At 55.8% G+C, this 12,312-nt stretch overlaps 1 protein-coding gene across 1 annotated transcript in view; it reads left to right on the top strand.

Moving 5' to 3' along the window:
• The window catches only part of TEAD4 (TEA domain family member 4), a 76,528-nt gene extending 65,054 nt beyond the window's left edge, over positions 1-11,474 (top strand). Inside the window, exons 10-12 of the mRNA XM_012651065.1 lie at positions 8,475-8,615; positions 10,907-11,059; positions 11,167-11,474. Coding sequence (XP_012506519.1) covers positions 8,475-8,615; positions 10,907-11,059; positions 11,167-11,280 — 408 coding nt within the window. The 3' untranslated portion in view covers positions 11,281-11,474. The remainder of the gene's footprint in view (positions 1-8,474; positions 8,616-10,906; positions 11,060-11,166) is intronic.
• The last annotated feature ends 838 nt before the right edge of the window (positions 11,475-12,312 follow it).

Here is a 12,312-nt window from a genome sequence, read left to right as displayed (position 1 = left end):
CAGAGTTGTGCAAACATTACTACAATCAATTTTAGAACATTTTCATCACCTCCAAAATAAACCCTGTTCCCTTTACCGATCACACCCCACTCCCATCTCCCCAGCCCTATGCAGTAATCTACTTTCTGTCTCTGAAGCTTTGCCTATTCTGGACATTTCATATAAATGAATTTATACGATATGTGGTCTTTTATGACTGGCTTTCTTGACTTAGTGTGAAGTTTTCAGGGTCCAGCCATGGTGTAGCATGAACCAGTACTTCATTTCTTTTTGTGGCCAAATAACGTTCGATTGTGTGGATATACCACGTTTTGTTTATCCATTCATTAGTTGATGGGCGTTTGGGTTGTTTCTACCTCTTGGCTGTTACGGATAACGCTACTATGAACATTATGTACGAGTTTTTGTGTGGACATACGTTTTCACTACGCTTGGGTGTATACTTAGGCATGGAATTGCTGAGTCAAATGGCCGCTCTTTGCTTAACTTTTTGAGGAACTGCCAGAGTCTTCCAAAGTGGCCGCACCATTGTGCATTCCCACCGCAGTGTACGAGGGTCCCGTTTCCTCCACATCCTCACCAGCTCTTGATACTCTCTGATCACAGCCGTCCTCGTGAGTGTGAAGTGGTGCCTCGCTGTGGTTGTCGTTTGCGTTTCCTTGGTGACTCATGATGTTTGAGCATCCTTGCACGTGCTCCTTGGCCATTCGCATATCTTTGGAGAAATACCAATTCAAATCCTCTGCCCATTTTAAAATTGGGTTACTTATCCTTTTATTATTGAGTTAGGAGATCTTTATTCTGGATAGAAGTCCCTTATCAGATACATGATTTGCAGGTATTTTCTCCCATTATGTCAGCTGACTTTTCACATTCTGGAGTGTCCTTTGAAGCACCAAAGTTTCTAATTGTGATGACGTTCAGTTGATCTGTTTTTCCTTTTGTTACTGTGCCAGCTGTCCATATTTAATAGTGACTGCGGGCTGTGTACAAGGCAGGACTTGTGATCAGGTGGGCTTCGCTTTACAGTGCTTGGGGTTAGGGAGCCAGCTGTTTTACTGGGGAAACAAGAAATGTCAATATGACCTTTTTTTTTTCTGAGGTGATATCGTTTCTCCAGAGAAGATTCCTTTAATTTCCCTGGAAGGGATATGCTTGGTCACAGGCATTCTGGGAGTGGGGAGGGGAGGAGGGGAGGAGGTCCCACCATTCCTGATGCTGTCACTTAACTCTCCTGTTCTCCACCCTGGCTCTTACCCCTCTTTAGAATATGCCCAGTGTCCCTGAGACTCTGCGCCCTCCTATTTAATTTCTGAAGATGATCATCCTTTGGTCGTCTGCCGATGTGGCAGGGGGTGGCCTGGGAGCCCAGCCATCCCAGGTGCAGACGTCTTTCAGCCCCATGTGGCATGGCCTGTGCCTCCCCGGCCCCCACTCTCTGGGTCTCTCCAGACCTGAGCCACTCAGCTCAGCTCCTTCTTACCTGTAACTGCCCCCACCGCCCCCCGCCGCCGCAGGCACTTTTTTAGGTCCTTATTCCTCTTGCTTTCTTTGCCCTGCAGAATCCATTCTAGGCCTAATCAGCCTTCAGTCTTCGAAAACTTGTTGAGCTCTCTTATCACTTTGGTCTCTTCTCCATTTTCTTCAACTTATGGTGCAGCACATTTTATTTATTTATTTATTTATATTTTTAGAGACAAGGTTTCATTCTGTCACCCAAGACTGGAGTACAGTGGAGCTATCATAGCTCACTGCAGCCTTGAACTCCTGGGCTTAAGCAATCCTCCTGCCTCAGCCTCCCGAGCAGCTGGAACTACAGGTGTGCACCACCATGCCTAGCTAACTTTTCTGTATTTTGTAGAGATGAGGTTTTGCTGTGTTGCCCAGGCTGGTCCTGAACTCCTGGCCTCGAGCCATCCTCCTGCTTTGGCCTCCCAAGGTGCTGGGATTACAGGCATGAGCCACCACGCCTGGCTAGTGCAGCACATTTTGGAAAGTTCTTTGCTATTATCATTCTAGTTGGGTCTCTGAGGGGGAAAATAATAAACTTATACCATCAATCTCCCACCTTCAACCCATGCTCAGGAAAATGTGTTTGACCTGGGTGTTACTTCAAGGGATTGGCAGTCATTGTTTGGAATGCTAGGTTGAGAAGGATCTAGAAGGGAAAGTGCTGGATGGATGGCAGTGTCTGCTTGGGTGTAGCAGGGAAAATGGTGGCACGTTTATGACGTATTTGTCATCCCTTCTCTTCAGGTAATGGGGAGTCATTGGAGGTTTCTGAACAGGTGTGACATGGCCAGACCTGTGCTTAGTTGGGTAAATCAGGTATCCAGGCTGGAAGCAAGAATGAGACTCCTGTAGCTCAGGCAAGAGATGCCAGCCTCTTAGGGACCTCAGCCAGAAAGGCTGGCTTTAGGGTATGATGTAGGAGGCAGGATGTCTTCTTATTTTGTAAAAAGGGCTTAAATCATCCCCCCATTCTTCCTTCCAGCCCTGGACGTGGGAATTGGAACCAATTCCAATTGGTTGCGGGCAGCCCGTTAGCATTATCCCTGTGCAGCCCGCAGCAGCAGCTCCCATTCCTGCTAAGTGCACGCAGCCTCCCGGGCTCTCCTTTGGAGAAATCTCCCCCCGACTCCCGCCTGTCCAGGCTTAGCCTCGACTTGAAGAAGGAGTGTGGGTGCGCTGATCTGTGGCTCTGTCCCAGCACCGGCTCAGCTACCCTGCGGGTGCAATCTGGGGTCATAAGGGGGGCCTGGTTGGCAGTGGCAGGGAGCGTTAATGGGAATGCTACCTGGAGGGAGGTGACAGCATATATGGGGCTCTTTTCACTAGCTCCTGCCGTCTCTTAGTTGTTGGTCGTATTCTGTATCCTTCTAGCTACCCTCCAGATGAGAGCCCTCTTAGGCCCCCTATTTCACAAATGGGGGAAACTGAGGCATAGGGTAAGTAAGGGCCTGGCTTTCAGGCAACTAGCCGGGGTTAGCCTGTGTCCTGTGGTCATTCTTGCTACATGAATGCTGTGAGATAGGTCAGGGCAGCCATGAGCAACTACAGCAGCACTTTCTCATTACTTTACGTACATTAACATGCCTAATGCTTGCCACATCCCAGAGGGTAGGTGCAATTGACAGCCTCATGTGCAGAGGGGAAACTGAGGCACAAACAGGTGAAACAGCCTGTAAAGGGTCACCCAGTTCCTAGTTCAGACTGGGATCCAGGCCCACGCAGTGCAGCTCAGCGTGTGTGGCTGGAGCCACTGCGCTCTCTGTCCTGCCTTGCAGAGTGCCTGCCCTCCGTGCAGGGTCCTGGTGCTTCTGCTGCTGTTGGAGAAGGCTGCGAATTGTCTAAAAAAGATCGTCTTCAGAAATTAAGACCTGCCTGATGCACGGCCGACAGCGGCAGCGTGGAGAGAGGAGACTTGACTCAGACTGTAGTCGGCGTGGAGCTGGGCTGCTGGTGTCTTCTCGGCCTCAGACTTCCAGGAAATGGGGAAGTTGCCCTGCCTGGAGATTAAGGTTGACAGGAAGTAGGAACTAGAAGGTCCTTCTGTGACCTTGCTGGTGGCTCATGTCCTCTCCTTCCTTCTGACTCTTAGGGGAGGTTGGAGGGTCGGGGATAGCTGGTGCTGAGGACATAGGATTAGGAGGTTCCACATGTGGACCGTGTGTCCCGGTCTTGATCACACGGCCTGTGCTGGGTGGGCACAGCGTGGCCCTTGGCTGCCAGGAGCTCGTGCTCTGGACACCAGAGTCCTGGGGCAGCAGCCACTGGACAGGGGAGCGTGGTGGGCTATGAACGAGGCCCTCCTGGCAGTCAGGGCAGAGCAAGGCAGGTTCGGATGGCCCCAGCTGGGACACCCGGTAGTCTGGGTTCTACCGCTTGAGAGCTGTGTCTTGAGCAAATCTTGGCTGCTCTGTGCCTTCTTTTCTCTGTGTGAACAGCCAGCAGCTGTTCTTGAGGGCTCACAAGGGACCGAGTCTCCGAGGACCCCAATGTGTGTGTGGTCAGCTGGTCCCAGCCTGCCCCTGCCCCTCCCTGCCCCTTGCCCGAGCCCTGGGAGCCCTCTCTGAGTGCCAGCAGCTTGGGCAGGCTGAGGACAGGGGAATGTCGGAGGCCAGGGCACCTCGGCAGCCGTCTGGTCCCTCCTCGCATGTGGGGAGGGCAGAGGCACCAGAGGAAGACAAAGGCGTGAAGTAAATATTTGTGTTGCTGACAATGCGACTTTGGGACAGTCGCGGGCCCCTCGGCACCTGGAAGCCTCTGCTCCTATCCCCTGGCCTGGTCGCTCCGTCCCCTGCCGTCAGCTGGTGTGAACTGGGCCACACACAATTAGGAAGGAAAAGTGCTCAGACAAGGAGACAGCGCGGCCTCTCCCCTGGCCTCCCTTTCTCTTCCTGCCCGGCTGTTTTCTGAGCCTTGCTCCCAGGCCGAACCTGGGTGCTGGAGAGCTGATCAGAACCCTTTTGGAGCGGGAGGAGGGCTTTTCGTCTGCAGTCAGCCTGCTTCCTCCTGCACTGAGGGTCGCTGCTCTTGCTGACAGGGCTGCGGTGCCACTGTAGACTCGTGGCAGCCGGGACACATGTCCAGCCGGAGACAGCATCTGCGAGCAGGGGCTGCAGTGCTGAGGCCGTGCTCCTCTGCGGAGGGACTGGGAAGCTGAACCCCCCCACACCCCCAGAGCACTGCGGCACCACAGAGGCCGCCTCTGTCCCTGGGTCGGGCGAGAGGGGACTCTTGGACCCCAGTCTGCAAATCGAAAATGCTGGGCAGAGCGGGGCTGAGCCGTGGTGGCAGGAGACCCCCAGCTTTCCTCCCGTCCCAGCCTGCTCTGTTCCCTTTTGGGCCCTGACATTTCTCCCAGGCACATACCAGCACATGACAATGAATCTGAGCCCCTCCAGGCCCCCACAGCCGGGCTGCGGCTGTCCCAGCTCATCTGTCAGCCACCCGATCCCCCACACCTGTTCCAGGCACAGCCTATGAGCTGCTCACCCGCACGCACAGCTATGAATAGGGTGGAGGGAGGGTTGCAAGGGGGCATTCAGATGGCGGGGGTGGGAGGACAGCGTTCCTCCTTTCTTAGGCTGAGCAAGCCGAGAAGCAAAGCTTGTTTTGGGGAGGTGCTTAGCGGGGGCTATGAGGGTGGACAAGAAATGTCTGGGTGCAGCTGCAGGAGAAGGGTGGGGTTGTGATGAGAAGGGTCCAGGCACTGAGGACAAGACAAAGTGCTCTGGGGTGGATCATCTGTGTTGCGGGCTGGCACCCTCTAAGCCTGTGCAGTGTGACCCTGGGGCAGGTTCCGGGGCTGCCTCTGGCCCGTCGCTTGAGGAATTGTTGTTCTCTGTCTCTCCCTCTCCCCACACTTGCCCCCAGCTCACGTGTTCCACTTGCTCTCCCAGTTATAATTACAAATTCCTTGAGAGCAGAGACAACGCCTCAACCTCCTCAGGCCCGATGGCCCCAGCAGTGCCGGGCTGGGCTGAGTGGTGGGAGCAGCCAGATGAGCGGGGCAGATGCCAGAGGGGTGTTTGAGATGGGGCGGAGATGGGCTCTCCCAGGTGAGCAGGGGACCTTGCTCCCATCACCCAGGCCGCCCAGCGGTGAGAGGGTGAACGGCCACATGCAGCCTTGACTGAAGGCCCGGCCCACACCGGCAGCGCCAAGGCCCTGGGAGAGCTTCCTTGGTTCTGGCCTCCAAGGAACTTCCCTCTGGAAGTGGGCAAGGACATCTGGACAGATGGCGACAGGACAGGGTGATGCAGGGGTATGCAGAGAGCTGCTGGGGGGTGGGGGCAGCCACTGTCTTTGGGTGTTGGGAAGAGCTGGGCGGTATTGGTGCTACCAGCCCTGCCCAGCTTGGCCCATGGCATTGTTTTAGGTGGCACGTGAAAAAACACTTCTTTTTTAGTAGTTATGTAATTATTTTCATGTACAGGGTGTCCCAAAAGTCTTCATACAAAGGAAAAATTTTGTAAAATCTTGTAATGAATATTTTGTAAATAAAGGTACATTTAGCTACAATTTCCCATTTTCCCTATGTATGGCAACTTTTGGGACACCCTGTATATTAGAAAAAATAGAATCCTTTATTTCATGGATTTATTGCTTCAAATGGAATTAAGGGACAAGAGTGAGTTGGTTTAAAAGAGGCCCATGGTGGACGGCACGCAAACGTCGCGTTGATGAGAGGAGGCCGCCCAAGGCTGGAATCTGAGGGTCCTCGCCGTTTCATGCCAGCCTCGCCCCTCGGCGTCCCCACCCGGTCCAGCGACTGCCCTTCCCGGGCAGCCGGGCTTCCTTCCAGCATTTCTCAGGCGTGGCCCACACGCCTGCGCTGTGCTTCCAGCTGCAGCGTGTCCTGAGCACACAGACCGCCCCCAGCCCCTTCTTCAGCACCAGCCTGACAAACCTGGTCACCCAGGGGGAGCACGTGGCTTAGAGAAAAGAGGAGACAGAAAGCCCGGGCCCTGGTCCCTGTTCACTTTATATTCGACAGTGGGACCTTGGGCCAGTCACAGCTGCGGTTAATTCCCACCCAGCAGAGACCTGGCCGCCTCCGCCTGGACTCGCAGGTGCCCCGTGGCCTTGCTGCACCCCTCCCTCCCGGAGTCCCGGCCGCAGTCAGACGGGAGGGCAGGTCCAGCCGGGCTGGGGGCTGGGAGCAGAGCCGTCTGATCAGCTCCGCTGTGTGTTTCAGGGGCTGAGTGTTGACGCGAATGCAGCTGTGATTCTTTTGTTCTCTTTCTTCCCAGTGGCGTCATTATAGCCGTCGCAGAGCCCACTGAGCCGTGCGCCATTCTGTTTCAACGGGAAAACAGCCTTTTTTCACCCTCGTTCTGTCCCGTAACCTTCCCACTCGATGTCTGTAGCCAGCACAGCAATAGATGCAGGTCCCGCTCAGCACTTTCTGTGGCTGCATAATATTTCTCTTGTGCCCAAAGACAATCAACACCCCCTGCCAGTCTAGAGAAAGGTCTGGCTCTTGGAACACTTTCCTTCAAAGGAGAGAAAAATGATGGTTGCGCGCCCCCTAATGGCCAGTAATAGAATTGCCCAGTGCCTGGCTCTGTTTGGTACCAAAACCTTCCTGGGGTTCAGGGGATCCCCTTACCTTTGTGCGGAAGAGACCTGTTGTTAGAGCCTGGAGTTCCCACTGCTTCACAGGCTACACTCTGGGGCCAGCTTGGCTGGGGTGCAGACCGGTTGTGTGGGTGCGAGGAGAGGCGTCACCCTGAGAGTAAGCCTTTTGTGCTGTGTCCAAGCATTTTTCTGAATCCTGAGTTGCTCTCTTAGCACCCCTGGCTCAGATGGGCCAATTCAATGTGAAGTTCCGGGGATGGAGACCCCTAAGTGGCCTAGGGCTGCGGAAATACAGTTGCCGCCTCAGTCCCCAAGGCACTAGGATGTTTCCTCCCGGTCCTCCCTCCCTCTGCTGGAGTGGGACGCGCATTGGAGGCGGAGCCTGGAGACCTGGGGCCTGTCACTTACCAGCTGTGTGGCCAAAGTCTGGGGTGTGAAATTGACACTGTGTCACTCCGCCTTTTCTAAGAGGGAAGTGTTGAGATGAATTTCACATCTATCCAACTCCGGCAGGACGTCCTCTCAGTTCTGCTTTTGACAAGGAAGAAAGAGCAGCCTGTCTGGGACGAGGAGAGACACTGACATAGAGACCGCCCCGGGCCGGGCTGGGGACCAAGGCTTATCCCTGTGGCCGAAGGGCTCACTCAGTGAGACGGTTTGAACCACAAAGTGATGCAGTCAGACTTGTCTTCCGAAGAGACCCTCGGAGCAGTAGAGAGAAGGAACCGAGGGAGGGAAGGCTAGTGCCGGGGAGAGGGTTCTGGAGGCTAAAGCGGAGCTGTGGAAAGACCCAAGGTGGCTGGACCCAGCAAGGCCGTCAAGATGGTCGTGAGGCCAGCCCCAGAGCCATTTCTGGAGGAGCATTCTTTGGGCCAGGTGACCAGCGAGACCAGAGGATGAGACAGAGGAGTCCCTGCGTCCCCTTCCATGTTCTCGTGCTTTCTTCACTGTGAAAATTCACTCTGGAAAGGTTCTGATAGATTCATTTGTACTAAAATAGAAATGACTGATGTAGATTCAAATATTTGCAGTTTAACAAGAACAAATTCTTAGACTATAAAACTTCAAGTCCTAAAGACAAAATTTGGGACCCCACCTGGTGGGAGTGTCGCTACCTAAGCAGGCAGCAGTGGCCTGAAACTAACAGGGTCCCAGTGTATCTTTTTCCCATCGTTCAGGCAACAACCTGATTTCACAACAGGCCTGGGCGTGGAGGACGGTGGAAGCTTCCCAACATCCTACTGTCCAAGTGCCTTTTAAGCCCTCCTCATTTCTTCCCGGCCCTAGAACCTGGACTGTGACCCCTGGGGTCTCCTCGACTCTGTCCCTCGTTAGGGTTTCTGCGGGCATGTCTGACCCCTGCTCCCCCTCCCCTGGTCTCCCTCCAGGCAGACCTCAACACCAACATCGAGGACGAAGGCAGCTCCTTCTACGGGGTCTCCAGCCAGTACGAGAGCCCTGAGAACATGATAATCACCTGCTCCACCAAGGTCTGCTCTTTCGGCAAGCAGGTGGTGGAGAAAGTGGAGGTAGGAGGCGCCAGTGGGGGAGGGGAGAGGGTGGTGGCCAGTGTTTGCTAGAGCTCCTGGGGACGGGATTGCACAGCCCGGCTTCCGTCTGTTTTCCGGAGGGGCACCCGCCATCTCCCCACTGCTTTCTCGCTCTGCCGTCAGTGCTGTGTGCTTCCCGTGGGTCCCCTGAGCACCACTGCCCAGCCCAGCTCGCCAGAGGCCAGGCCTGCACCTTCCAAGGACATCCTCATGCAGGTGGGCCTTGGGTGTCTACCCAGTCCAGCCCTCTGGCTTCACAACAGAGGCCCAGAGGGCAAAGGCCTTCCCCCAGTCACACGGCAGGGGCAGGACTGGGTCTCTAGGGTCTCTGTTCCTTGCTCCCTTTTTATTTCCATGGGTGCCAAAAACTGTTCAGGTCCCTGCTTTTCTATTTGTGGGTACCTTTTGTGGGTCTCCTGGGCACTCTGTGCTAGTGGAAGTCACAGAAGATGCGGGCCTGCCTTCTGGGCAGTGGTTTCTACCTCTGCTCAACCCCCTGGCCAAGGGCAGTGCGGGGCGGTGGTGAGGAGCACGAGCTCAGGTGGACCTGGCTTTGAATCCCAGCACAGCCCCTGCTTTCTGGTGGGTGTTGCGCGGGGGGTAAAAATCTTCCGTTTACCTCTAAACAAGTGACAAGCTATCCTCGCTGCCCGTGGCCGCGGCCTCCTGCAGCACCCTCTGTTCTGGTCCCGTGTATAGTGAGAGTGACAAGGAGTTGGGGCCGAAGGCCTCCAACCCGCTGCAGCTGTGGGCTCTGAGCGTCTGGGGCCCTGCGCAGCCCACACACCTGCTCGGCCAGACCTCAGCGCTGCAGGCTGGTCCCTCCCCGCCTCTGTCCCACATTTGTCTGAATTAATGGCATCTTACTCTCACAATCTGTTGGTATCGATAACCTTCCTCATGCCAAACACAGCCTGATGCCAGGCTGGTCCGGGGAAGAGACTCTCCTCCATCCCGGTGGTTTTCCACCCTGGCCGCACCTTAGCATTCCCGGGGTCTTTAGAAACACACCAGTGTCTGAAGCCCACTCATCCCTGCCTCAATTGCTAGGGTGGAATCCAAACAGTAGCACTTTTTAAATAGCTCCGCAGGTCATTTACTTATTTATTTATTTATTTTTGAGACAGAGTCTTACTCTGTTGCCCAGGCTAGAGTGCCGTGGCGTCATCCTCGCTCACAGCAACCTCAAACTCCTGGGCTTAAGTGATCCTCCTGCCTCAGCCTCCCGAGTAGCTGGGACTACAGGCATGCGCCACCATGCCCGGCTAATTTTTTCTATATATTTTTTAGTTGTCCAATTAATTTCTTTCTATTTTTAGTAGAGACGGGGTCTTGCTCTTGCTCAGGCTGGTTTCGAACTCCTGAGCTCAAACAATCCGCCCGCCTCGGCCTCCCAGAGAGCTAGGATTACAGGCGTGAGCCACTGCGCCCAGCCTGGGGTCATTTATTTTTAATTAAAGGTTTAAAACTTCTCTTTTTTGAGACAGAGTCTCACTCTGCCGCCCGGGCCAGAGTGCAGTGGCATCATCATAGCTCATTACAACCTCGAACTCCTGGGCTCGAGCAATATTCCTGCCTCAGGCTCCTGAGTAGCTGGGACTACAGATGCACACCACCATGCCCGGCTAATTTTTCTCTTTTTAGTAGAGATGGGATCACGCTCTTGCCCAGGCTGGTCTCGAACTCCTGAACGCAAGTGATCCTCCTGCCTTGGCCTCCCAGAGTGCTGGGATTACAGGCGTGAGCCACCGTGCCTGGCCTTAAAGTTTTAAAACTTCTGAGATAATTGTGGATCCACATGGACTCGTAGTCCACGTACCCTTCACCCAGCTCCGTCACCGGCCACCTCTTGCACAACCAGGAAATCGGCACTGAGGCGCTCACTCCACCAGTTTCACATGCACGCCTTTGTGCGTGCACGTGTAGGTGCGTGAGTGTATAGATCTGAGTCACTCCCACCAGAGTCACAAGCATCCCTGCGCACCCTGCCCCCATGTGGTCCTAGTGCACAGCCAGGACCAAGGCGCCTGTCCCGTCTCTGCTGCTGCTCCTGGGTCTCACTGAGCTCCCGCCTGTGATACTGGGTTTCTGCCTGTCACTGGTGTTTGATGTCCACCAACCTAAGGGTGGTTCTGCTCTCAGGGCCTCCAGGCCTCCTGCCTTTCCTTCCCACTTAGCAGAGCCTGGAGCTTCCCCATGGAGTCGGGCCTGGGTTGGAGGTGGCCAAAAGGGATTGATTCTAAGCCCCCACTGTCCCCTGGGTCCTGCAGACAGAGTATGCTCGCTATGAGAACGGCCACTACTCGTACCGCATCCACCGGTCGCCGCTCTGCGAGTACATGATCAACTTCATCCACAAGCTGAAGCACTTGCCCGAGAAGTACATGATGAACAGCGTGCTGGAGAACTTCACCATCCTGCAGGTGTGGGGGCAGGGCGCTGCGGGTTTGGGGCTGGGGTCCACGGGTGGAGAGCACCCATGGCGTGTCCTCACCTGGGACCCTAACCCGTGTCTTTTCCTCACCCACAGGTGGTCACCAACAGAGACACGCAGGAGACCTTGCTGTGCATCGCGTACGTCTTCGAGGTGTCGGCCAGCGAGCACGGGGCTCAGCACCACATCTACCGGCTGGTGAAAGAATGAGAGACTCGGGGAGCAGGGAGGGGGAACACGTGTGTGCAGGAACCGGGGACGCGGGGAGGGGCCCTGCAGGGGCGGCCCCCGAAGTGCCAAGAGAGCTGAGAGGAGTGATCGTGACTCTTTCTATCCAGGAAAAACTGTGCCTGAACCTGCAGTGCCCAACCCCAAATAAACCCAAGATGCTGTGTGTTTGCAGAGGACCCGTTTGGCTGTCTGAGCCGTGGGCGGGACCGAGGGAGAAGGGACCGGGAGGCAGGCCAGAGGCGAAGCTCAGACAGGCGCCCCAGGCAGTTCTGAAGCCAGCGCCGCCGAGGACTCAGCCAGGAGCCCTGCCAGACGCTGGAGCTCAAGATGTACCGGTCCCTCCGCTGCCTGCTGAGCCCCTGCGCTGCACTGCGGGCCACCCTGGGAGGCCCGAGGACAGATGCGCGGGCCACACGCCCACAGCTGCACGTGCCTGCTGCAGCTGCTCTCCCTGGCCACCCCTGCTGCCACGCCCAGGACAGCTCACACAGGAGGCCCCATCCGTAGGGGTGGTTTAGCCATGGAGGTGACAGAGTCGTTGAGAGGGCCACGGGCAGAGCTCTCTGAGTCGCTTTCATCCATCTCTGGTGGACGGGGCTCCACGGCCACCTCCCTCCATGCCCACGTCAGGGGATTGGTTCCAGACCAGGGGGGCCAAACAGTGGGGTGGAGGGCGGGGGTGGGGTGTTGGTGCCTGAGGGGTGTGGGTAGGAGGTGGAGAAGGCCCAGAAAGCAGGTCCGAGGTCTGCGGTGGCGCACTGGTTTCTGAGCCCATGCTCCCTGGGAAGGAGGGGTGAGGGGAGCCTGCTCTGGGCCTGCCTCCGCCACCCGCCGCAGGGCTTCCCTGGTTTATTTCTGAGAACGGGCGAGGATTTGGGCTTCGGGGGTCCCGGCTCCAGTCCCAGTATTCCAGCAGCCTGACCTCGGGCGAATGTCTCAACTTGTCTGAGCCTTAGTGCCCTCTCCTCTCTGCAAAGTGGGAGGGCCTTGGTGAGGAGGGGAGATGTCGCG

Source organism: Propithecus coquereli, unplaced genomic scaffold (genome assembly GCF_000956105.1).
Source record: "Propithecus coquereli isolate 6110/MARCELLA unplaced genomic scaffold, Pcoq_1.0 Scaffold346, whole genome shotgun sequence".
Lineage (NCBI taxonomy): Eukaryota > Metazoa > Chordata > Mammalia > Primates > Indriidae > Propithecus > Propithecus coquereli.
This window is presented reverse-complemented; position numbering and strand designations above follow the sequence as displayed.